The following is a 26,357-nucleotide window of genomic DNA, read 5'->3' as shown; positions in this document are numbered from 1 at the left end:
GCTTTAGCTTGGCCTAGCTCTTGCAAACATTTGGATAGTGAAGCAGCATAAGGAATCTGACCCTGACCCCTGTCATTCTGCCTTTCTAATAGTAATAAATAAATGAATACAGGTGAAGATATGCATAGGTAAGGAATGTGGGAAAGGGTGCAAACCATCCTTCAGGAATCCTCCATGTGCTCAGCTTTCTTTCTGGAATCTCTGAACTCAATCTTTTCATGTGATGAAACTTCATTACATAGGCGTGATTGAAACTGGTGGCCATTATGGTCAACCTAACCTCAATGTCTGCCCTCCCAGGAGAATAGGGAGTTGGACTGAAAGCGCAAGCCTTCCTTACTGTGAGTTTTTCTTTCCTGTCATCAGCCCCCATCCTGAAGCTGCTTAATGGTCGCCAGCTCCAGATCACTGACTAACACATTTAAGACACTGGTCACTCTGGATTCCAAGAATTTTAGGGAATTTTGGCCAGGAAACAGAAGAGGAACAAATATAGTTGGTCACCTATGTTTGTGAGTTCTGCCTCTGTGGGTTCACCTACAGGTTGGAAATGGGCAGAAAAGGTTTATTTGTACTAAACATGCACAGACTTAAGTCTTTATGTTCTTATTCCCTAAATAATGTGATACAACAACTATTTACACATTGCTTTACATTGTATGAGGCATTTGGAGTAATCTAGAGGTGACTTGAAGTGTACTGGAGGATATCGGTTATACGCAAATCCTTTTCTGGTTTTGAACATTGGTAAATCTGATGTCTATGGGAGGATCCTGGAATCAGTTCCCTAAAGTTACAAAGGATAGCCACATATATTTAACAGTATCACAAGAACCATTTAGAGTTATGTTACAGATTTGGCCAAAAGGTGATGGTGGTTTAGGTGGAGTAATGGTAATAAAGATGGAGAGAAGGAGTAGACATGAAAAAAGAGAGTAAACAGGATTTGGTTCTTGATAACATGTGGGAGGTTGGGACAGAAAGTAAGTTCCTACATGTGGCAGGTAGGTGCATCTTGGCTCAGTTTGCTTAAAGTGTGAACAGCAGGTGTGGGGGCTGGTGTGAGGAATGATTTCAGAAGCTGAACAGCCAGCTCAGTAAGTACAAAGTAATGAAGGTGGATGACCAAAGTAAAGTGGAGGAGGTTCTAGTAAATTGTCTTTTCTCATTTGTGTTTCTGACTTCAGAACACCTGTTTGAGATGTGGTGGTTTCAGCAAGGCCTCAGTTTCCTCCCGTCAGCCCTTGTCATTTGGACATCTGCTGCTTTCATATTTTCATACATCACTGCAGTAACACTCCACCACGTGGATCCTGCTTTGCCTTATATCAGGTCAGTGAAGTGAATTGTTCTTCCTTGGAGTATGTGTCTCACTCATTTGAAACATTAAAACTAACGTTTTTGATGAAAATTTTAAAATTCACATTTCTGCATTGACATTATAACAATATAAAGTGACTGTTAAAAGGAACTTGTGTTTGTCTCCATGTGATACAGAAATGTAGAGACAGCAGAATAAGATACAATGACCTGATTATTGAATTATAATCCCTAGTGGCTAGTCTTCTAAATAAGTTTTAGAGGCTGTCCCAGAAGACATAATCAGAATTATTATTCTCTTAAAACTTTTTTTAAAGATTTATTTATTTTATTGGAAAGGCAGATGTACAGAGAGCAGGAGAGACAGAGAGGAAGAACTTCTATCCGATGATTCACTCCCCAAGTGACTACAACGGCTGGTGCTGCACCGATCCGAAGCCAGGAGCCAGGAATTTTTTTCTGGGTCTCCCACACAGGTGCAGGGTCCTAAGGCTTTGGGCTGTCCTCGGCTGCTTTCCCAGGCCACAAGCAGGGAGCTGGATGGGAAGCTGGGCTGCTGGGATTAGAACTGGCACGTGCAAGGAGAGGACCTTAACCATTACGCTATCGCGCCGGGCCCTATTCTCTTAAAATTAAAGCATGCCAGAAATAACAATAAAATGAAAAGGTAATAGTAATAACAAGCATTTATTGACCTGCTTATTATGCTTAAGGTAATATTCTAGCTATCTTCATGTCCTAATTAAATGCAGTCTTACCAAAAGACGTGGGAATTGTGATACTTGTTTGAGAGTGGAAAAATGAGAATCAAGGGGGTTAAGTTTTTGGCTTAAGAGCACACAACTCAGAAACTACTGGAACCAAAATTCAGATGTAGGCCATTTGGTTCTTGGGGCTATGCTCTTATTCTTTCTGAAATGCTGGTTTGATATTTCTTGACAAATTAGGTACCAAATTTTACTGGTAATTTTTTTGGAGACCTCACAACCTTTGATGTTACTGTGAGTGCTCAGTACGAGTGATACCATCTTTTTAAAAATTACAGAAGCAAGGATTATTATGGTAAACTATAAATGCTAAGAGGAATTACAAAAAAATAAAAAGTGACTGTCTTGCTGGCCCCCCCAGTGTTGCCTCCTGTAGTGACTCAGTTTGGTAGCTTTTCCTCCAGAGTTTGGTTTTTTTAGTCAGCTGTGTTTGTCTAAATGAGCTATTTCCCCCTCTTCTTCCTTCCCTTCCTTTCTTCCCACTTTTGAACATGTTTTGGATTTTCAGTTTTGATTCACTCAATGTAAATTGATAGCATGTTGAATGAAGATCCCATAACATATGCTTCTGTTGATGTTTATAAGAAGTGGATTCCTAGATACTAAATTGCTGTAATAGGATATTGACATTTTTAGTGGGCATTAACAAACAGAATAGTCATAATTATTATGATGAATGGTTTCCAAGGTATTACAGTTTCAACTCTGATATGCAAATAAATTAATTACAATGAAGAGGGGCAAAAAGAAAGATTACTTATGAAAGTAATGTGATTAAATGTGTTTAAATAACTCCGCAATTTTAAAAAAAGATTTACTTATTTACTTGAAGGACATTGTTACCAGGAGTGAGAAGCAGGAGAGAGAGTGACAGAGTGAGCAGGTGCTTCCGTCTGCTGGTTCACTTCCCAAATGGCCACAAAGGCTAACTGGGGACCTTGATTATGTTCTTTGATCCTCTTGAGAAGATTTGTTCAATTGCAAAATAAGGCCGTTATTTTCTCTCAGTGTAATCAAGTCAATATTAAGGATGAACTGAAATGTACTGGTATTACATGTAAATCCATGCTGATCTTTTATAACACACACTTCCCACAAATTTTTGAAGATATTATGTATTTACTGTACTCTTAGTCCATATGCTAGTATTTTTAGATTAAAACATAAACACAGATGCCATAGCATTTTCTTCTCATAACCCAGTCTCTTCACATTTTATTTTGGCATGTGTGACTTGAATCAATCAGCTAAGAGGACACCTCAAATTCCATTGTGGCGAAATTGCCTTTAGTATGAAATTTACATTTGGATAGGGACTACAAACAAGGGAACTCTGCAGAGTAGTTGAATTTAATCCTTTTGAAGATGAAAGAAATGAACCTATGAGAATTACATGGAAGTGTTTTAATTTCAAGACAATTTTAGGTTCAGAAAGTAAAAAGCAGAAGGAGAGGGAGAGAAGAAGAAGTGCCTTGGGAATCACATGCACTGTCAGCAGAGAACTGGAACTCTTGAAGAGAACTTAATGATCTGAGTTATTTAAAGCTGTTAAGAGTGGATTAAGGCAAGTTCTCAGAAGGGAAAAATAACAATACTGAAGGGATCGTCCACCTGAAATATGTGGCTTGACTCAGAGTTCCTAAAGGTAGTCTTGGTCTTTAAGGTACATGTTCCTTTAGCCCAGTGATGGCTTTCAAGTTATTCCCAGAATTAGAACCTTAAATTCTGAAGGAATTGGAGGTTTTGTAAATGCTTTCACTGTGCTCTCAGCTTGGTTACCTCACTTGGTCACACCATACCACTCAGTCACATCGATTGTAGATGGTAGTAGCTCGCTTTTTCCTTGACCTTTTTTTTTTTTTTTTTCCACAGCAGCCAGGACACAAAACCAGCACCTTTGAGGGATGTTATTGTGGCTGGGAGAGGTTTTGCCCAACACTTGACAATACCAGCCTCACTTTGACATTTTAAAAAAAGATAAATTATAGGGGTCAGTGTGGTGACATAGTGGGCTGATGCTCCACCTGTGGCTCTGGCATTCCACGTAGGCTCTGGTTTGTGTCCAGCTGCTACACTTGCCATTCAGCCCCCTGTGTCTCGCCTGGTTTCCACATGGTCCAGCCTTGGCTGTTGCAGACCTTCATTTGTCTCTGTCTTTCTGCTTTCCAAGTAAAAACAAAACAAAATAAAAAACTAGTCATCTCTGAAATGGTGTGTAGCACATCATAAGCCCTTGCTAAGTATCTTTGTAGTTGAACAATAAGTGAGTAAGTGTTAATTGAATAATAGAAGAAGCTATTTAGTGTGGAGAGAGTGTCACGAGGCCTGTGATATATAAGGAGTATTGCAGTGAGACAGGTAAACACACCTTTGTGATTGATAGTAAGTCAATAGGGCAGTCCTATCATGGCCAAGGATAGCTTCTTTAAATTGATCTATGTAGGTCTGCATTGTGTCACAGCAGGTTAAGCTGCTTAGAATGCCTACATCTCATAGCTGCTGTCTGGGATCTGCCTCTGCTTCCACTTCTGATCCAGTTGCCTGGTAATGTGCCTGGGAGGCAACAGACGGTGGTAGTTCAAGTGCTTGGGTTCCTGCCATCCGTGTGTCCTGCTCTTCCCTGGCCCAGCTCCCAGCACTTGCAGGCATTTGGAAAGTGAACTAGCAGATGGGAAGTCCCTTTCTTTTCTACCACTTTGACTTTCAAATAAAGAAAGAAAGAAAGAAATTTATGTTCATTTCTATTATGTGGAAAGGAGGTAATCTTAAATGATGTGACATAAAAATGAAGTAGGCAAATATTTGTAAGTCCAAAGATATAAGCAATATAAGAGCTGAACTCCTGGACTTCATTTTCCTTAGAAGAAATACTTGTGTGTACCTCTTGTAAAACCTCACATCCCTTCTTGTTTCCTTCCAGTGATACTGGTACAGTAGCTCCAGAAAAATGTTTATTTGGGGCAATGCTGAATGTTGCTGCAGTTTTATGTAAGTAAGAAGTTTTGTGTAAGTCATAACAAAAGTAATAGTAGATTCCTACTTTATTTGTTAAACAATACCTTATTACTTAAATTCCAGTTATACTTGAGAGATTGTCACTAAAGTATTGATCATAATTTTGCTCTTAAAAGAGAAATACTTTTCCAGAAAAGCTAAATTATGAAAATTAACCTTTAAGGAATACCTACAGAGCTAGCTAACTACTCATCTAAATAGAAGTTATAAGAATGACCAAATATTCCTTGACCTTAAGTAGACTTCTTAGGAAACTAGTGGGGGACAAATTGCTGTAGACACTGACTTAAACTAACCTCAACTACATTTCTTTAGGATCCACAGCTTAGAATTTTAAGAATAGAAATGGAACCATGTTTTGATTTTTAAGTAATGCACTACTACTGTCAAAGGAAATAGCCTTTCCACAGCATTTTACATTCCTATTTCTTTTGTTTTGAACTAAATTTTTTCTAATGGTTTACCAAAATTATTGTGATTTTATCATAAAAATACTGCTTTAAATATTTGCAGTATTCCAATTATATTACTTATCAACATCAAAAATAAAAATCAGGAAAATGATTCAATTGGCTAAAATGTTTCTTATGACTAAAGTCTTAGGAATACATCCATAAAATCTTATGTTTGGGTTTTTTTTTTTAAACTCTTGAGCTATTTGGCAATATTTCTAACCATATATGAATGGCAAAGTATTATTTTTTTGCTTTGTATAATTGACTAGCGGATTAATCAAATAGTGATAATTTGGAATAAAGTGATGTCAGATTGAGGCAAATAACTCTTTAGGTGTTTTTTTTTTTGTTTGTACCCATTTTATCCACTTTCTAAAACTAGTTACCTTTGAATTGAGTAAGAATAATGATCATTATAGTTTTTTTTATATGACTCTTAATTTTTGAAAGGTACCAAATTTCTCTCTTATGTTTCAATTTAAATCTCTAAATATTTGTAGATTTGAGACCCAGAAGGCAAGTGACTTGCTCAATCACGCAGATATCAGTAGTTCTGTGGTGAAATATTGGAAGTTCTTAAAAACCTACAATTATTTTTTCTTCTCTCAAATTAAAAAGAAAATCTGCATTCCTGGATATCAGTGGCCTTTGTAAACTCTCCATTGGCAGCTTTATTCCCTGTTTATTTATTACTTTGTTGTTTGGATTATCTCTTCCCAGGCATTGCTACCATTTATGTTCGCTATAAGCAAGTTCATGCCCTGAATCCTGAAGAGAACCTTATCATCAAATTGAACAAGGCTGGCTTTGTGCTTGGAATACTGAGTTGTTTAGGACTTTCTCTTGTGGCAAATTTCCAGGTTTGTGTTTTAGTCAAACATAGATATTTTTCTAAAATACATAAGTATCCATGCTAAAAAGGAAACCTGAAACATTCAGTTATGTGCTGTCATTGTTTCTTTGCTTGACAAACTAGAATCTACCTCTTGGATAGTTACACTAATGTGAGAAAAATTTCTATTCAATGAGCTGAACAAATATAAATTATTCTGACTGTTTCTTTAGGATCCACAGGACAGTTATTAGATTCCTTGTTACTACTTAGGTGGACGTTACCTTGTATTTAACATTGATTGCCTATATCCCTAGGTATGCAGCCCTGAATATGAGAGAGGAAGGGTCTGCAGCTCTTGCAGCTTCTCTTTATAGAATTCATAATATTAAAGCAGCACCTGTGCCAAATGCTCGTGCACTCTGTTCTTTCCCTTCACATGCTTTTGGATGAGTCGTGGATAATGTTAGTTGCATCCTGCACACCTATTGCTTTTTGATTAATCTTTCTGTAGTCTTTAAAATTCCAGTTTAGACATTGGATAATCCATTTGACATTCAGTAGCAATTCACTACCCAAACTCATCATTACAAATGCACATATTCAGGCATATTCTGCCTATCTCTTATTTAACATTCTCCTTTCCTATACTGCTTCTGCATATAATCCAATCTAGGGTAGTGTTAGTTTTTCTAACAAGGTGTATATTTTCAGTAGTTTATTTCTTACACAAAATGTACATCTAGAGCACATGTTGGTGTTGGCAGGTAGCTTTTCTCCCGCTATGAATTAACTGCCAGATTCTGTCTACCTGTCTGGGCACTCTTCCATTCCCTAAGGCCTGCCTTATTGTCCTTTGCACCCAGCTGACTGAAGTAGTAAACACACATGCTTCTTATAACCTTGACTTGTGCTAAAGAAAAAAAATTATTCAGTGACTCTGAGAAGAAGGGCTCTGTCTGACCGAGGATCATTATGAAAGGTGAAGGGGTCATTGTAATGGGGTCTTGCAGTAAGGAGGAGATTGAGCTCAACTCCAAATACCAAACTCCAAGAATTTATAGCCAAGGATCAAGCCAGGGATCAATGAAGGAAAATTACAAAGCCGGGAAAGATTCTTGTTGAAGACAGGTCAGAGTGATCAGATGTCACCTGAGGGATGGTGGGCATTCTGATTTTCAATGAGGATGATCATATAATGAGGAAGGGAATTGTGGGTCACCTGAGTTAGTCATATTGTTGGTAAAATGAAACAATGCAAAGAAGAACATAGAATTGCAAACTCAGAATCTACCTGAGAACAGAGTTCTGAGAAACCGGAGTAGTATTTGGTCAGAGGAGGATTCTGTGTCACTTGGCAGGGACTCGTATTGTTTACTGAGAACTGCTGGGCATAAGGGCAAGTGGGAGGTAGGTGGTATAACTTGAAGATGTCATTGTGGGGCTTGGTGCAATGGCTCAATGAATAGATCCTTGCCTTGTATGTGCTGGAATCCTATATGTGTGCTGTTTCATGTTCCAGCTGCATCACTTCCCATCGAGCTCTCTGCTTGTGGCCTGGGAAAGCAGTAGAGGGTGGTCCAAAGCCTTGGGTCCCTATATCTGCATGAGAGACCCAGAAGAAGCTCCTGGCTCCTGGCTCCTGGCTCCTGGCTCCTGACTTTGGTTTAGCTCAGCTCTGGCTCTTGCAACCACTTGGGGAGTGGACTAGCAGACAGAAGATCTTTTTGTCTCTCCTTCTTTGTAAATCTGCCTTTCCAAATAAATAAACAGAGCTTTAAACAATAATGAAAATGTGATTCTTCCATCCTTCCATTCTGTCCTTCCTTTTTCTTGTAAAATACTCATTGTGCTTATTTAAGAGACAGAGTAACAGAAAGAAGGAGTCTTGGTTGATTTCCTCAGTTGGTCGCAGCAGCTGTGTGTAGGCCAAGCCGAAGCTAGTGACCAGGAATTCCATTCTGATCTCTTCCATGAGCGTTAGGGATCTAAGCATTTGAGCTGCCTTCTGCTTCTTCCCAGATGCATTATCAGGGATCTGGATCAGAAACAGAGCAACCAGAACTGGTAACCAGTGCTGTGATGAGGGATGCTGATGCTTAACTTGCTACCACAGTGCAGGCCCCTTTGCTTTCTAATGTAAACTTTTAATCTTATTTAAATTAATCTTAGGTTAAAGTGCATTTCCTTCCCATTTTCTGTCTCTTTTACAGAAATAAACACTAGTTGGATTATCTAGAATAAATTGTAGGGCCCAGTGTGGTAGCCTAGTGGCGAAAGTCCTCATCTTGAATGTGTAGGATTTCATATCGACACCAGTTTGTGTCCCAGCTGCTTCACTTCATATCCAATTCCCTGCCTGTGGCCTTGGAAAGCAGTTGAGGACAGCCCAAGTCCCTTGTACTTTGCACCTGTGTGGGAGACCCAGAAGAAGCTCCAGGCTCCTGGCTTCAAATCGGCTCAGTTCTGGCCATTGCAGCCACTTGGAGAGTGAACCAGCAGATGGATCTCTCTGTCTCTCTTTCTCTCTGTAAATCTGACTTTCCAATAAAAGTAAATAAATAATAGAGTAAATTGTATACAAATAAGATCTTTGAACTATTTACAAAGAGAGATGGTGGCTTGGAATGGTGGCCGGAGTGTTCATTTACTGAGTAGGGACTTAAGGTTTTACCTCCTAACTATTTCTTGAGTGTATCCTTTTCTTTCCTCTTCTGTGCCTTCCTCCTGTTCTCTTCAGTCAGTTTAGATTTCACCACCTCTCTTTTAAAATGAGATTTGTGTATTTATTTGAAAGGCAGTATGACAGAAAGAGGAAGAGATAAGAAAGGGCCTGGTGCGGTGGCGCAGTGGTTAAGGTCCTCACCTTGCACACCTGGGATCCCATATGGGCGCCGGTTCTGTCCCGGCAGCCCTGCTTCCCTTCCAGCTCCCTGCCTGTGGCCCGGGAAAGCAGTCAAGGACGGCCCAAAGCTTTGGGACCCTGCATCCGCGTGGGAGACCCGGAAGAGGCTCCTGGCTTCGGATTGGCATAGCATCGGCCGTTGTGCTCACTTGGGGAGTGAATCATCAGATGGAAGATCTTCCTCTCTGTCTCTCCTCTCTGTATACCCGCCTTTCCAATAAAAAAATAATAAAAGTAAATCTTAAAAAAAAAAAAAGAAAGAAAGAAAAAGCTTCCATCTGCTGGTTCACTCCTCAGATGGCTACATTGCCAAGGACCGGACCAGGCCATAGCCAGGATGGTGATATTCCATCAGGGCCTCCCATCTAGATGACAGAAGCCCAAGAGCATAAGCCATTGTCTGCTGCCTTCCCAGGATCATTAGCAGGAAGATGAATCGTAAGCAGAGCAGCTGGCACTTGAACCTATGCTGGAAGGGATGCTAGGCCTGGCTTGGCTTACCCTGCTGTGTCACGACACCATCCCAGATTTCATCATCTCATATCTGGACCACTGCCTTAGCTTCCTCAGTGGTTTGTCTGTATTCCCTCATCTCTTCCCTTTGTCAATTCTTTCTGTATTTTGAAAATGTAATTCCAAAGTAATATTTTGGAAGTGTGTAGATATCTCACTGTGTTTCTTTATATGTTTACTTAAACCTGGACACTTTATATCTATATGAACAAAGATAAAATGAAGATTAAATACAATTTGAAAAGCTATCCAACTATGGAAAATAACACTAAGATCCAATATGATCTGAATCCTGTTTACTTCTCCAGACTTATTCTGCATCATTTCTGCATCGTTGCTCCCCTTAATGTGTCTGAAGTTTACAGCATTGGCTCCTTGAATAAGACAGGCTTATTTAACTCTTTTTCACATGCTGTGCTTGAGCATACGACAAACCCCAAACCTGACCAAATCTCGGTTTCTGAAGATCTCAAGGCAGATCATACTTTCTCAGGGAAGCCTTTCCTGTCCTCTCCAATGTTTATGTTTCAAGTTTCTTTTTTTAAAAAAATTTCTGAAGCTTCTGATCCTTCATTGCTCTATTACAGTCTCGATTTGTATCAGTGATTTGAAATAATATTTAAATGTTTTAGGTGACCCTTTTTTATTGATTATAACTACAGTGGTTTTGTTCACCATCCTATCTCCAGCACCTGCTTGGCATAGTATTTAGCACAAACATGTATTCATTCATTATTTTGGCACTTGAGAGAGGTCAAAGGGACTACACAGAATGGAAAAAGAAATTCTCTTATTAGTGCAGTTATCTGCATTTAAGAGAGATGGTATTTGAAAACCTAAGTTTAAAGTGCGAGTTGAAATTTCTTTGAAAACAGTTGTGTGTATAAGTGTCCTCCGTGTCAGCTGAGAGGAATTCTGCCCACTTAGAGATGTGTCCTTGCTGAGACTTGGGAAGGCCTGCGAAGCAGAAATCTATATTACTGACCTTGGGGCTGCCATCACGAGATGCCTCAGATGGAGGAATCAGAATGTGGTTCACGGTGTTGGTAGGATCGGTTCTCTTCTGGGGGTTCAGAGAAAGGATGTGTTCCAGGTATTGATGGATGCCAGGAATTCGTGGATATTCCTTGGTGTGTTGTCACAGAACAATGTGTTTTTGTTATCAGGGGGCCATTCTTTCTGCCGAGAAAATTTAACTTCAAGGAAACTTGGGATAATCATAAGTAAGAAGGAGATTAGTTCCTAAATTTTCATATAAAATCTGTGTTTGAGATTTACTCCTGATGAGACCTCCCTCTGTTATTTTTTCTTGTGTTTGTTTTGTGAAGGGACACGTTTTTGTCTTTGTTTTTAAATGAAATGTTGTATTTTTCAAAGGACAAAGTAATGATTTTGTGCATGTGTCAAACTTTTATTTGATGTGTTACTTGATGAGCTAAAGAGTAGATGCTACAGACCAATTCAGGAGAGTAGCAAGAGTACAGGAATGTGGGGATAGCTGAGAGATGCTGCATGTAGGAACGGATGCGCAACTGGGAGAACTGTTCACAGCCGCAGGGTGACAACCACTCGCACCTGCACCGGGGTGTGGCTCTCTGGGGAGGGATTATTCGCATGGCTACTAAGCTTCCCATTGGTTAGCTTCTGCCTCTGCGTGTAACTCGATCTTTGACGGAAGTTATCTTCGCCACATAACCTAGACAAAGCCAAATGGAAGCTCACTCCCTCACCGCCTGGTAATCACCGGAGACTTTAGCATAACGAGGGGAAAAATTCAGTGATCTCTTTTGTCCATTTCAAAAACTTTCTCTGTGCTTCTCTAGTTTCTAAAATGATGAAACTGCATATAATGACAAGAAATTCTATTGGTTCAAACCATTTTTTTATTGCTTCCATTTCTAGTAACTGTTACAATTTAAAAATAGTAACTGGGCCCAGCCCAGTAGCCTAGTGGCTGTCTGTCCTCCTCAATGTATATCTGACTTTCCAACAAAAATAAAAAATAATTTTTAAAAAAAGTATAGTAACTGCTCTCCACTCATTGTTTATTTTTTGCTTTGTGAATCACAGGATTTTGTTGATAGAACTGTATACTAATGACAAATAGGGATTGATTGTACCATATTATTATTTACTTTTGTTAACATGAGTATATTTGAAAATATTTTTACAGAGAATTTGCTCACATTCTTTCCCTTCCCCATAAAATAATTGTTTTCATTTTTGCCTGTGTCTTTTAGCCTTTATTTGCGTGAAGAGATAAATTTATATGAGTCAAGAAGATACTGCTGTTTTACATTGTGGTTTATAAGTGCTGAATATTTACTTTTCTCTGTTATTCAAAAAGATGTTTTATTTCTCATCCCAATCTTATCGTGAGTTAAAGCATACTAAACAATACACAAGTAGACTTTTCTGGTCAAAACAGTAACCAATGCTACTGGCAAATAAATTATAATCTTCCCATGCTTTATAGTAAGACTCTCACAACCTCCAATTTGAAAAAATGGATCCTGTATTTAAGTTAGCACAGTTGATTATGAAAATAGAAAAGTTAAAACCTCTCTTTTCTTGTATCAGTCATTACGTGCTGTGTGTGCCAAGTGCTATAAAGTACCTTCTCAACCAAAGGAAATATAAATGACATAGTTAAGAAAAATAGAATTGTTGAAGTAAAAATATTTTGATTTTGGGATTTCATTGTGCTGTGTTGTCGCTTTTATCCAGAGAGTATGTGTTGTATTAAAAAGTAAAATGCAAATGGATGCCTGTAAGAAAGGAAACATGCAGGTTAGAGTTAAAGGAGAATGTTTCATTTCTTGAGTCTGTAGATTACATTTAAGTTGCGTTTGAATAGGAACTCACTGAAACCAGCACTCCCGAGCGTACTAACAGTCCTTAATGTGCACTACTATTTTTAGCCATTATCACCACCTAATACATTGTGGCATTTCTTATTCCTAAACAGAATTCATTTTTGTGCATTTTCACCAGAATGGAACCTCCATTAGAGCTAGATTTTTGTTTTGTTTTCTAGTGTATTTGGAGACTTAAAACAGTATCTGGGATCTAATTGGCGCCCACATACACACCTTGTTTGACAACTTAACAAAAAAAAAAGTCGTTTCCCTTGCTGGCATCTGAAACAGTGAGATAGTTTGGTTTTATAGTAATTTGAAGAGATTATTCACTCACTGAATGTCCGTTTGAAACTTCTGCCTTGTGCTGTTAATACTGCGTATTGTCCATGTGTTGTGAGTTTCTGTCACTGATTCTTCTTTGTGCTTCTCAGAAAACAACCCTTTTCGCTGCACACGTCAGTGGAGCTGTGCTCACCTTCGGGATGGGCTCATTGTATATGTTTGTCCAGACCATCCTCTCCTATCAAATGCAGCCCAAAATTCATGGCATTCAAGTCTTCTGGATCAGACTGCTGTTGGTCATCTGGTGTGCAGTAAGCGCATTTAGCAGTATCCTTCACTGTCAGGAGCTGAATAATTGAAATGAACATTGTTGGCATGTCGTAAGCAAGCTTTTTGTCTTTATTTTTGTCTTTCTGGTGAGAGAGATCCTTAGGTGAGTCATTCTAAATGAAAACATTTGAAACATGATATTCAGATTGTACATAGGATTATAGTGTCTGAGCCAGGAACAAAGATAATATTTAGCTAATCATATTCCCGTCAAACAATTGAGGGATGATTTATGACTATCTCTAAGAACAACTATGTGGGACATTTATGATAGAAATTCTGCTTTGCCAAGTAAGGAGGAGGGGATTGACTGAGAGCTACTTCATTGTGATTGGGAGTATTTTCAGTTTTGCTCTTGTTCTATGAGAATAATAAGTCTTTAATGAAGTGGTTGTGCAGATTGGCAACAAATGTTAGATTTTCCCTGTGGGACCTTTAAAGTGAGTTTTGTTTAGGAGCTAGTTTAAATTTACAGATTTTATGTGAAATTCTTCCTTGACTTGTTTTTTTCTTTATAGTGCTGACTTGTTCGTCAATTTTGTACAGTGGCAATTTTGGCATTGATTTAGTTCAGAAACTTCATTGGAATCCTGAGGACAAAGTAAGAACTTAGTCTGTAAAACTTGATTGGTTTTGATTTTTTTCCCCATTTTATCAATAACAGTGAAGCTTTTTCTCTGTGGAATAATCAATTAAATTTTAGGATTTTTTTTCTTAAAATTGTAGCATTTTTGTGCAGTCATCATATTATCATGTCACGTGTGTTGGTGAATATTTTGGGTAGGTACGCATGGAGAGGACTGTGATGGCCAAAGAGTCTCCTTGGATAGTGACCTCCCTAGTTGTGGGGATAGTACACAGGATACCCAACTGAGTTCTTTGATTGTTAGAGTCCTTGCTTCCTGAATGGAGGGGATGTCTTCTCTTGCTTTTCATCATCTGGGTGTTTATTGTGAGCTCTGCATGTGCGTTCCACTAGCACTGTGTATCCGAACAGAAACAGCATCTCTAGTCCTAAGAATAAACAGAAGAGGAACAAGTTTACAACCCACCTTATGGCTTTTGGTTGTAAGTCACTTGTTTAAGAATCATCTCTGAATAGGATATGCTTGTCAGAATACAATTACAAAATGATTTAGTAGACTTCTTAGACTTTAAATACAGATTTTATTTATACCTACTGAGTTTATAGTGAGCATTGGTTAACTTTTCTTGGTGGCACATTATGAATGCATTTTGCTTGGGGAAGGACCATAATTCCCTGATTGTAAAGTTAGAATTCTCTGGTTCTGTCATTGTTGTTTATTTAAATGGCAATTTTGTTTGCTCTCAGTGAAGTTGAGATAACTGGTGTCATGTGGGGGAATTCCTGGTGTGTGCTCTTAAATTCCTGAGATATGTTTCACAAATGGAAGGCTGACTTTCAATGGACAGACTGATTATTAAAGAATGTGGGTATTTTCATTTAAAAAATGCTATAGACGATTTCAATGAAATTTCACGGGATTGTTCTTTCGCCCTGTGCTTCAAGGGTTACGTGCTTCACATGATCACTACTGCAGCAGAATGGTCTATGTCATTTTCCTTCTTTGGCTTCTTCCTGACTTACATTCGTGATTTTCAGGTAAGAAAAGCTATCAAATTAATGGAATCAGACTTCTGTCAGTTGGGATAAGAGAATATCTTATAGACACATCTCTAAGCTTTTCAAAAATTGTTTAAAAATTGGTAAGAGTGAGTTATGTGTGTTTGCAATAGTGTATGCTAGCAAGATTTAGCTCTGAAATGGAATTATGAAGTGAATTTTAAAAATGTATAGATCATTCCTAAAATTTAGTCTTACTAAATTTACTAAATTTCTCTTAGTAGAAAGAAAGGAAAAACAAGTAACTTCCTAAAGTAGAGAAGCGTGGTTTTCTCAGATTGTTGATACTCCTTTGGCAGTTCAACAGCTCTGTCACTGCCATTACCTGTTAGAAATGATTTACATCTCTCATCTTCAAAAAGTAGTCTGCTGAACATAATGAAAAGGTAAATTTTTTTCTCTTCAAGGAGCAAATTTCTGTATATAATTTTCTTTTCTGTTCCAGAAAATTTCTTTACGGGTGGAAACCAATTTACATGGATTAACCCTCTATGACACCGCTCCCTGCCCTGTTAACAATGAGCGAACACCACTACTTTCCAGAGATTTTTAATGAGAGGCTGACTATATTTTTGTGACTATTGTTATTCTCAGGGATTGGGGGAAAGGTTCACAAAAGTGGCTTATTCCACTCTGTAATTTTCAACCAGTTGATCAAGACGGACAGTGATAATGAATACTGATAATCAAGAGACACGAAATAAGCCATTGGGTAAGATATTTTAAAGGCTATCATCAAGAGGACTATTTAAAAACATTTATACTTTTTTATCCTAGAAAATAAAACCAAAGGAATACAACATTGTAGTTTTCTCTACTTTATTTTAAGGACATAACCTGAATTTCAGGAAGCAGTCTGAATAATAATCCAGCCTTTCACATTTTACAAATCACCTTTAGCATGTGCTCTCCGGAGCATTTCTATGAGATTTCTCCATGACCCGCCAAATAATCAGTGTTTGTTGTATTTCACTTTGTTTATGCGTCTCTAGTAGTCTTCAAAACTGTTGTTTTTCTTCTGGAATCCAAATGGAAGCAGACCTGAACTGCGGTGAGTTCTTTGTAAAACTCAAATTAAACTAAGTACAAATTTTCTACCAAACAATTTTCTGCCTTTTTCCCTGGTTGTGGAAGTGGTTGGGCCATTTCTACTTGAGTCCGTTTGTACAGATAAAGAATGGTTTTCAGACCTTCGACAAAGTTAAAAAGAAAATACTCTGACAAAAGGTGCTTGGTGGGAAACTGGTCTGCAAAAAAATTTAGGATTTGTAAGGCGTGTCTGTAGAAGAGACAGTTCCAAGGCCAAATAAGAGTTGATAAAAAGGAGTTTGGGCCCCGCAGCGTGGCCTAGCGGCTAAAGTCCTCGCCTTGAACGCACCAGGATCCCATATGGCAGACGGTTCTAATCCTGGAGGCCCAGCTTCTCATCCAGCTCCCTGCTTGTGGCCTGGGAAAGCAGTTGAGGACAGCCCAAGGCCTTGGGACCCTGCACCCACATGGGAGACCTGGAAGAGGTTCCTGGATCCTGGCTTTGGATTGGCATAGCATCAGCCATTGCGGACACTTGGGGAGTGAAACATCGGACAGAAGATCTTTCTCACTGTCTCTCCTCCTCTCTGTATATCTGCCTTTCCAATAAAAATAAATAAATAGTTTTTTTTTTTAAAAGAAGGAGTTTAAAATGTAAGAAAGCATTTTAAGAGAAAATAATAATACGATAGAAATAAAAATCTTAATGATCAATAAGCTTCAGGACATAGGAATCAGTGGACAAAAGAAACAAAAGCTTCTGAAGACTTCTGGACTAAAGGACAGAAAATGGGATAAAATACTGTTTACCTGTATCATGTCACAGTGAACATGGGAGGCATCGCAATTAATGCTGACTAGATGCTGTCATCACTAGGGAAAAAAAGTTGAATACAAGTATTAGAAAAGCATCATACTTTTGAAAATCATCGTGGAAATGCCATCTGGTTCTGATTGCTGTGAATCAAATAAACCATAAATCAAACGAGGAAGGATTACATATGATTAAAAAATAATAGTATCAAAATGAATAAAATTGCAAATTATGTAAAGGGAAGATGCCTCAGAGAAAAACAGGGATTGTTTGTCCATTCCTTGATATTAAACTTAGAAATACAAACTATACACTTAAATAAAGCAATTTAAGGAAAAAAAATAGTACTTCGATAGTATTTGAATTCCTTTTGTTAACTTTTGCCCCGAATATATTAATAGATTCAAGATGGAAATGTAAGTTAAGGGAAATTTGGATTGCTCTGGACATCTTACAATATGCAGTCAAGATAGAGTGTAGGGAGATTCTCCCGGTATTTGAAAACTAGCAGCTCTGCTTAGAAATATGAAGATTCTATTACAGGGGGTAGAAGGATGGCTCCATTGGCTAATCCTCTACCTGCAAGTGCTAGAATCTCAGATGGGCACCTGTTAGAGTCCCAGCTGCTCCATGTCACGTCCAGCCATCTGCCAGTGGTCTGGGAAAGCAGTAGAAGATGGCCCAAAGCCTTGGGACCTTGCACCCATGTGGGAGACCCAGAGAGGCTCCTGGTTCCTGGCTTTGAATCAGTTCAGCTCTGGCCATTGCAGCCTCTTGGGGAGTGAACCAGCAGATGGGAGATTTTTCTCGCTGTATCTCCTTCTTTTTGTAAATCGGCCTTTCCAATAAAAATATATAAGATCTTGCTATATGCTAGCAATGAAGGAATCTCAACTGAACTTGAACTGAGTCACGCAACACGGTGGAGGAATCTACCATGAGGGGGGAGGGTTTCGGGAGGGGTGGTGGGAATCCCAGTACATATAAAACTGCGTCATATAATTAAAAAAAAAACATTCTGTTAAAATCTTACCAGTGCTAGATCCTCAATCCTCAATCCCTTACAAAGGAAAATTCTGTCCATCTATTCAGGAGGAAATGACAAATAATGCCTCAAACTGTAGCTGCAACAGAGCCCAACTCCTTCCCAGCTGCAGCTCAGCTGAATTTAGACCTAACTTCAGGAGTCTGATGGAAGAAGAGAATATCTTTTTCTGCAAGAATCTATTGTTTATTTTCTTTTCTACTGATTTTTTATGGGGAATGTTTGGTACACAGTAAAAGAGTATAAGATACACAAAGAAGCAGAAAATATTTGATTCAGGGAGGAAATACTGTGCAGAAACAGACTTAGAAATTTTCTGGATATTTGGTCTTTGGGGATTAATAATGCTGTGATACTTGGGGCCATTGTGGAGACACAGTAAGCTAATCATCCATCTGCAGCTCTGCTGTTTAAGTCTCTTGGTGCTCCACTTGGGATTCAGCTCTTGGCTTGTGGCCTGAGAAAGCAGTGAAGGATGGCTCATGCTCTTGGGGCCCTGCACTCAAGTGGAAGACCCAGAAGGAAGCTCCTGGTTCCTAGCTTCGGATCAGCCCAGCTTCAGCAGTTACACACATTTGGGAAGTGAACTCGTGGATTGAAGATCTCTCTCTATATATATGTCTCTAATTCTTTCTCTTTAATATCTGCCTTTAAAATAAATCTTAAAAAAATAATTCTGAGAAAAAGTTAAGAAATAAATAACATAAAACATGCATGAAGTATGCAAACTGAAAAAGGGATTGGAACTTAATAGGAGCACCTTGGATTTGAAAGCAAAAATCAGATGCCTTACCATCCATTTTTGTTGCTGATGTTGCATCTCAGGAAAAAGTTGGTGCAGAACAAATGCTTAAAGTCATGCTAAGATTTTTTTTTTGAAATTGATGAAAATTGATCCTGAAAAATGATCATAATTGCTTTTTAAAAAATAAAAAGGTAATTAAAGTTTATAAATACTTAGCAAGACTGATGTTCTGGGTTGAATATTGTTTTCTTCTGCCATATTGACATCCACCTTGAGCTCCAGTTTGTCACCTTATGTAGAAATAGGGTGTATGCACATAGGTCAAGGTAAGTTTATACTAGATTAGTGCTGGGGTCCATGCAGTGGGTGTGGAGGACATGAAGGTGTGTGGCGAACTGTTCCATTGCAGGCAGTGCCACAAGGAATTTCCTGTGCATGGCAGGGCTATGTGGATGTCTCTACAACCACCTGAATGCAGCTCCACGTTCCTTTGCATGGACGCCGGACAACCCCACTGAGAATTCTGTAATCTATTCAGGCATTGTTTGCTGCTGCAGAGTTGTTTTTTACTATCAATGTGAGCTTGGAGGTTAATGTCACAAAAGGGCCTTTTTATTATTCATGTTATCTTGGCTCTCCCCATCAACATTGTGCTAATCAAGGGATAAATGTTTAGGGTTTCATTCTTTGCTTGATCTGCTTTTCCTTGGTCTCCTTGGTTCTCCTTTTCCTTGTGATGCATTTCTTCCCTTAACTGATTCAAGACTGAGTTATAGAATTGTAGGAATGTGTTATTGATTGATATGCACCTTCTATTGAGAACTTCTGTTGAGAGCCTTTAGGTGAAACAAACAGCAGAATTATTCTTGGAAACACCCACTTGACCATGATGTCAAAAGTCTGTGCCAGAGCTCGTGAGGGCTTCTGTGTAAATAAAGGCGGCAGCCTTCTTGCATTGTCCATTATGATCTTGAAGTCGTAGTGGTCCACTTATTTTCTCTTATGCCTACTCCACGCTCCCTTCGCGAGTTCTGAACTCAGTTGGAGCTGGACTCCGGCAGATTAGGGCCCGAAATCCATTGTCCTTTTAAAAAGTTTCTTCACAGATGAAACATAGGTTCTCAGAGAAAAGGCTGTGTGAAGGTAGAGGTAGAAATTGGAGTGACACGATGTGAGCTAAGGAATGCTGAAAGTTACCCAGAGCTGGAAACCATGAGAAAGCAAATAAATAGTTAAAATAAAGAAACAAAATCTTCTCCTAGAGACTTAAAAAGGAGCTTTGGTCTGTCTCTCCTCCTCCCTGTATATCTGACTTTGTAATAAAAATAAATCTTTTTTTTTAAGAGTTTTGGTTTTGGATTTCTAGACTCTAGACTTGTGGGAGAATAAGTTTCTGTTATTTCAAGTCACTCAATTCATGGTTACTTGTTTGGACCATCTAGGAAACTAAGACAACTAATTAACTAAATAAGAAAGTAATATTGCAACTGAAAAGGAGGGGCACCAGTACATAGACCATATTTAAAAACAATAAGGACATATTATAAGCCACTTTATAAATTAAAAAACTCATTGTAAAGTTGCAGATAAAGCTGCTTTCTGCAATGCAGACATCCTGTAAGAGTTCTTAGCTGCTCCACTTCTGATCTAGCTCCCTGCCAAAGCCCCCGGAAAAGCAATGGAAGACGGCCCAAGTACCCATGTGGAAGACTTGAATGAAGATTCTGGCTTCTGGATTCAGCTTGGGCAAGCCCAGGTTGTTGTGGCCATTTGGGAATTGAACCAGTAGATGGAAGATCTTTATCTGTGTCTTTCTAACATTAATTTTCAAATAAATAAATAAGTTTAAAAAATAAATTTTAGTTGGAATGAGCAAATCATTTTCAAAATACAGCTGCTCAAAATTATAGAAAAAATAAAGAAGAAATGGTTCTATATTTATTAATGTGTTGAGTTGTGGGTAGTCATTCCATATAGCAATGGCATGCTTCTATCTTATGTTGAAGTGCCTGGCTGTAAGTACTGGCTTTCCTTCCAATTCTAGCTTCCTGCTAAGTATACACTGTGCAACCTGTATGTGCTGGCTCAAGTACTTGGATCACTGCCACTCATATGTGAGACCTGGGTTGAGTTTGGCTCCCAAGCATGTGGGGAAGTGAGCCCGCACATGGGTGAGCTCTCCTTATATGACTGTCTTCTCCTGTCAAATATATATATATATATATATAGTATATATGTATACATATATGTATGTGTACATATATATGTACATATGCATATATATAAACTTTTATATATATTAACTTTTTCCATTTTTTATCATATTTTTTGTGTCAAATATATTTTTAAATAAAAGTATTACATTAGTAATCACACATATTGCCAAAAAAAGACTGCACGTTCTAATTACATTGGAGAATCTGGCCAATTCCTTAGATTTAAAAAAACCTTTACACAAACTTTTTTAGACAGTATAGAGTGTAAACAATTTTCATCTTGTTTTATGAGATTAGTATAAATTCGATAACTTAAATTAACAAAAATACTAGGAAAATTAATGATCTGTATCTCTTATGACTACTTAGGTAAAAATGCTGAAGCATAAAAGGAACTAGAGATTAACAGTGAAAACAGATGACATATATATGCTGTGCTGAAAGGTTTTGGGAAGATGGAATTAAAAATAGGCTTGTTTTGGTGCAAATCCACACTTCCTGTTTTCTTTTTTAAAATAAAATGCATGTTTTGTTAACTTGTTGAAGCCCTCTTGTATTAACATCAATTGGGGCCGGCCTGGCATGATAGCCTAATGGCTAAAGTCCTCCCCTTGCACTCACTAGGATCCAATATGGGAGCTGGTTCTTATTCCACTTCCCATACATCTCCCTGCTTGTGGAGTGGGATCCACTTATTTATTATATGTATTTATATATAATTTACACACACACACACACACTTAGAAAACCTTTGTCATAAGCATGATTTAAAATATTTTCTTGAGCCTGGCGTAGTGGCCTAGCGGCTAGAATCCTTGCCTGAAATGCACCAGGATCCCATATGGGCACCAGTTGTAATCCCAGGAGCCCTGCTTCCCATCCAGCTCCCTGCTTGTGGTCTGGGAAAACAGTTGAGGACGGCCCAAAGCCTTGGGACCCTGTAGCCACGTGCAGCTCCTGGCTTTGGATTGGCTCAGCTCTGGCTGTTGCAGTCACTTAGGGAATGAATCATTGGATGAAAGATCTTCCTCTCTGTCTCTCCTCCTCTCTGTATATCTGACTTTGCAATAAAAATAAGTAGATATTTTAAAAAGTTTTCTAAAAGTTTGTAACTTTTGAGTCTCTGAATATATTTGCAAACCAGAAGCTTTTAATTTTGGCGAAGTTTAACTTCATGATTCTTCTCATTTATTAGTAGTGCCTTTGAATGTCTCAATGCTTTCTTTACTATTCCTAATTCCCAAATATTTTCTGCTATAACTTTTGTAGATTACATTTCCTATTTTAAAATTATTTTTGTGGTTTTAAAGAAGTGTCTAAATGTGTACATCTTCATAGAAGATTTTTATTATATTTAGAGTATTTTATATTAAATATTGCATCATTACAAATACAGTATTTTCTGTATTGAATTCCTTTTGAACATTTGTTAAAATCAATTATATTTATACCCATTTTTTTCTGGATTTGTTATTTTGCTCAATTTATCTGTGTTGAAGTTAACGTAAGTTCTTGTTATTGGAGCCATATAGTAATCTTGAAGCCAGATTGATTGTTCCTACTTTTTCTAAATTGTTTTAGATTTTGCTTTGTAAAATTTGAGTTACTGTTACTCAGATTCTGATAGGAAATATATTTTATGTTAGGAATTCCATCCATAAATTTATTTCCAGATATTTACGTCTTTGATTTTTTGTATCAGCATTTGGCAGGGTTGGTGAACAATACAGGTGCTTTTTGTCTGATTTAAACATAAAAATTGCCATTTTTGAACAGTTATAAATAGCATTGTATTTAATTTCATAGGCACATGTTTGTATTGGTATAAAAACATGGTTGGCAGTCATATACATATAGTGAATGCATTGATGTTGTTAACCAGGTTTAATTAGTTTGAGAAGTGTTGTTTTTCAGATTTCTTGAAATTTCTATTGATGGAACAATCAATGTATTATACTTTCATTTTGTTTCACTATTATGTATGCTGGGGCTTTCAGTATTTGATTGCATAAGAATTGGAAAGATGAGATTTCTGCCTTCTTCATGATTCCGTGAAAATAGAATTGAGACTTTCACCATGAAGTATGATGTTAGTTGTAGGGCTTTTATTTTTTTAAATTCATTCATTCATTTTAAAGGCAGATTGAGAGAAAGATAAACAGAGTTTCAGCTCATGTAAGAGATGGCTATTTTCCAACTGCAGGTTCATTCTCAAATGGCGGATAAAGCCAGCTTTGCATCAGGCCAAATCCTGGAGCCAGGAATTCTGTCCAGTTTTGCTACATTATTGACCTAGATTCAAGTACTTGGGCCGTGTTCTACCTCCTTTCCAGACACATTAGCAAGACAATAAGTCAAGAATGGAGTAGCTGACAATGCAGTTCGCGTCCCAATGTGGCAGTGTCCCAAGGGGTGGCTTCACCTAAGCACCGCCAGCCTCAATTCTAGGATTATAATGGGAGAATACTTCAATAAGTTCTTGACAACTGAAATCAAAAGATAGCTTTATTTTTATGCAAAAATTTAAAACGTGCATAGTTTTTTCCTTAATATATAGCATTGATAAGATTTTTAAAATGTGTCATAAATGCTCTTGAGGGTATACAATTCTACGCTGTAGTAATGCAGAATAAGCTGTACTTGGTGTAATTTGTTTTATGTGTTGACATAAGTATTTTGTTTCCAAATTCTTATGAAGAGCTTTGTATGCTTAATTCATGAGGAAAATTAATCTGAAGGCTTGAGACTTGTTTTGTGCTGGCTCTGACTTTGGTGTCTGTGTAACACCATAAAAAATGAATGGGGAGTCACTGATGCCACTGTTTGCTTTTTTTGTGTTTAAACATTATGATACTTTTTCTTTCTGCTTTTCCATACTCATATCAGTGATAATTTTTAGAAATCTGAACATTTTTATGATTTCTAGTGATGAAGCTGCTCATATTATTTGATTTTTTCCCACAAATTCTGCAGTCGTATTTTTTCTGGCTGTAGAATTGTGTGCCTGGGTAGCTCATTTTTTCTCCTCAGCAGTGAAAGTATGTAGTTCTATTTCCTCAAGTTTATATTTTCTGCCTGAAGTTCTTGCTGTTTTTTTCTTTTGCTGTAGTGTGACTTCTGTCTTTTAGGCATTTTTTTCTTGATTTTAGAAATTTAACTTTAATGTGTCTATTTGTGTAGTTTTATTAAAGTTTCTTGTTTATATTTTCTGGATTTCTTGCTATTAAATTTGTATCAGCATGTATGAATGTTTCTGATCCATTTTCTCTTCAATTATGACATCTTCCCACTCTCTCCTCTCTGTCTTGGTACTTCAATCACACTGTTTGGATGTTTAATTGCACATGTAACTTATACTCTGCTTTGCTTATTCTATTCTTGTTCTTATATAGTTTGGATATTTTCTATTAATCTCTCTTAAAGTTTACTCATCTTATATACATGTGCTGTTGAATCCATCTAAATATTAATTTTAGCTAACTTTTGTTATATTCAAGTTCTTAGTTGAAAATTTTCCATTTTTACTCATGATATTCACCTCTTCTATTATCTTTACAATATTTATACTTTTAGTCATTATTTGCTGTTTCTGCATCACTTGTTTATCTGCTTGTATTACATGTTTCCTCTTAACTATCAGTAATATTTACTTTATTCTCAGTATTTCTTATGAAAAACATAATTTTATGTTGTACAGAGTATAATGATTCAAAATATGAAATTGATGAATTTCCATTTAGTAATAGCATTATGGCCATATTGTTACATAGTACAAAAATCACTCATGTACACAGTTCAGTATTTTCAGTATGATAATGTATTACATTGAATGATTTTTAGTATTTTAATGTGTGTAGCAACCAATATCTACAGTTTTAGAGCACTTTATCATCCTGATGAGTGACTGTGTTCCTTTAACAATCAAACCACTACCTCCAGCTTTATATGACCACTAAGTTAGATTTTGCCTCTATAGATTTTCTTATTCTGGACTTTCATATGAGTTTGATCTAGCATTTTGTCTTTTGTGAATGGCTTCTTAGCATAATTTTCTCAAGGTTTTTTTTTCATGTTGTTATATGCATTATTTCTTTTTTATGGTCTGTATGGATATACCACTTTTCTTAAAAACATTCATCCATCAGAAAATTTGTGTTGTTTCCTCTTTTTGAATGTTACAAGTAATATTACCATAAACATTCATATACAATTTTCTAGTAAGTATACTGTTTTCATTTTCCAGGACATTTACTTAGGGGTAGAGCCAATGAAGTGAAGCAAGTGGTAGCATCATGGTAATAATTTGGTGAACATTGTTTTTTAAGATATCATTGTGTATTCCACTGTGTTTGAGTGTTCTGTTTTCTCTACATGCCCATCAATGCTTGTTTAATGAACATTTTAAAATAACAAGCTTTGTGCTTTATAGTTGCACTATATTCATTAATAAATGAAGTGGAAAGTACAGGTATTTGTCATACACCCTGCGATGTCCTGAATGTCCTCTCCCAAAATCATTTTGGAGTTAATTACTATTGTACACTTTCTATTTCCTACATATTTACTATTTCACTCTTTACTATTTAGTACACTATCTACTATTCACACTATTGTTTATTGTACAATTACTAATTACTATTGTACTATTATGCACTATTGTGTGGCAGTGTGCCATTTTAAAAATGTTTATTTTTAACATACTTGAAATGGAGAGAGAGAGAAACAGAAAAACAGAAAAGTGGATCTTCTACTTACTGGATTTTCCCAAACGCTTGCAACAGTCTGGGATAGGTCAGCTAATGCCAGCAGTTCAAAACTCCATCTGGGTGTACTGCATATGTTATAACAGGAAATCAAGCATTTGTGCCATCATCTGCTCCTCAGAATGCATCAGCAGAAAGCTGCATAAGAAATGGAGCATTTGGTCTTGAACTGGAGCTTTTATACAGGATGCCAGTGTTATGAACAATGACATAATATACCATTTTCTAATAACTGGTGGTTCTCAGACTGTTTGACTTGAATTGGGACTTACACCATCAACTTTCTAATTTTATGACCTTTGATCTCATACTTGGAATTATATCACCAATCCTCCTCGCCTCAAGATAACATTTCAACTTTTCCAGGAGTATCCCAGGGGCCTAGCATCTGTTTCATCTTTCTGGAAGAACTGAAAGACCTGACACATCCTGGATGTCTGGGATCTACTAAGAGAAAGGTTGTTAGAATGAAAATTTCAGAAGCACACAGAATTTCTGGCTGGGATGATTGATGAGAAGCTTCTCAGTGCAAGGTCAATCTTTAAATAAAAGTGGCTTATTTTGGGCCCGGCGCGGTGGCGCAAGTGGTTAAGTCCTCGCCTTGCACGCCCGGGATCCCATATGGGCGCCGGTTCTAATCCCGGCAGCCCCGCTTCCCTTCCAGCTCCCTGCCTGTGGCCTGGGAAAGCAGTCGAGGACGGCCCAAAGCTTTGGGAACCTGCACCCGTGTGGGAGACCCAGAAGAGGCTCCTGGCTTCGGATCGGCATAGTATCGGCCCGTTGCGGCTCACTTGGGGAGTGAATCATCGGACGGAAGATC

General features: G+C 37.7%; 1 protein-coding gene across 5 annotated transcripts in view; it reads left to right on the top strand.

Moving 5' to 3' along the window:
• The window catches only part of DRAM2 (DNA damage regulated autophagy modulator 2), a 34,251-nt gene extending 8,164 nt beyond the window's left edge, over positions 1–26,087 (top strand). For 3 of the 5 annotated variants that reach the window (XM_040999226.1, XM_040999228.1, XM_040999227.1), the window contains exons 2-8: positions 1,188–1,332; positions 5,008–5,075; positions 6,278–6,417; positions 13,100–13,277; positions 13,799–13,881; positions 14,812–14,904; positions 15,371–15,722. In XM_040999226.1, the coding sequence (XP_040855160.1) occupies positions 1,202–1,332; positions 5,008–5,075; positions 6,278–6,417; positions 13,100–13,277; positions 13,799–13,881; positions 14,812–14,904; positions 15,371–15,478 (801 nt within the window). In that variant the 5' untranslated portion in view covers positions 1,188–1,201 and the 3' untranslated portion in view covers positions 15,479–15,722. Of the gene's footprint in view, positions 1–1,187; positions 1,333–5,007; positions 5,076–6,277; positions 6,418–13,099; positions 13,278–13,798; positions 13,882–14,811; positions 14,905–15,370; positions 15,723–18,214; positions 18,336–25,903 lie in introns of those variants that run through there. The other 2 variants (XM_040999230.1, XM_040999229.1) reach the window with 2 other exon arrangements.
• Positions 26,088–26,357: the final 270 nt, after the last annotated feature.

This window comes from Ochotona curzoniae, unplaced genomic scaffold (genome assembly GCF_017591425.1).
Source record: "Ochotona curzoniae isolate NIBS_2020 unplaced genomic scaffold, NIBS_Ocur_1.0 scaffold_1037, whole genome shotgun sequence".
In the NCBI taxonomy this organism is placed as follows: domain Eukaryota; kingdom Metazoa; phylum Chordata; class Mammalia; order Lagomorpha; family Ochotonidae; genus Ochotona; species Ochotona curzoniae.
The sequence above is the reverse complement of the archived record's forward strand: the minus strand, read 5'-3'. Positions and strand labels throughout refer to the sequence as shown.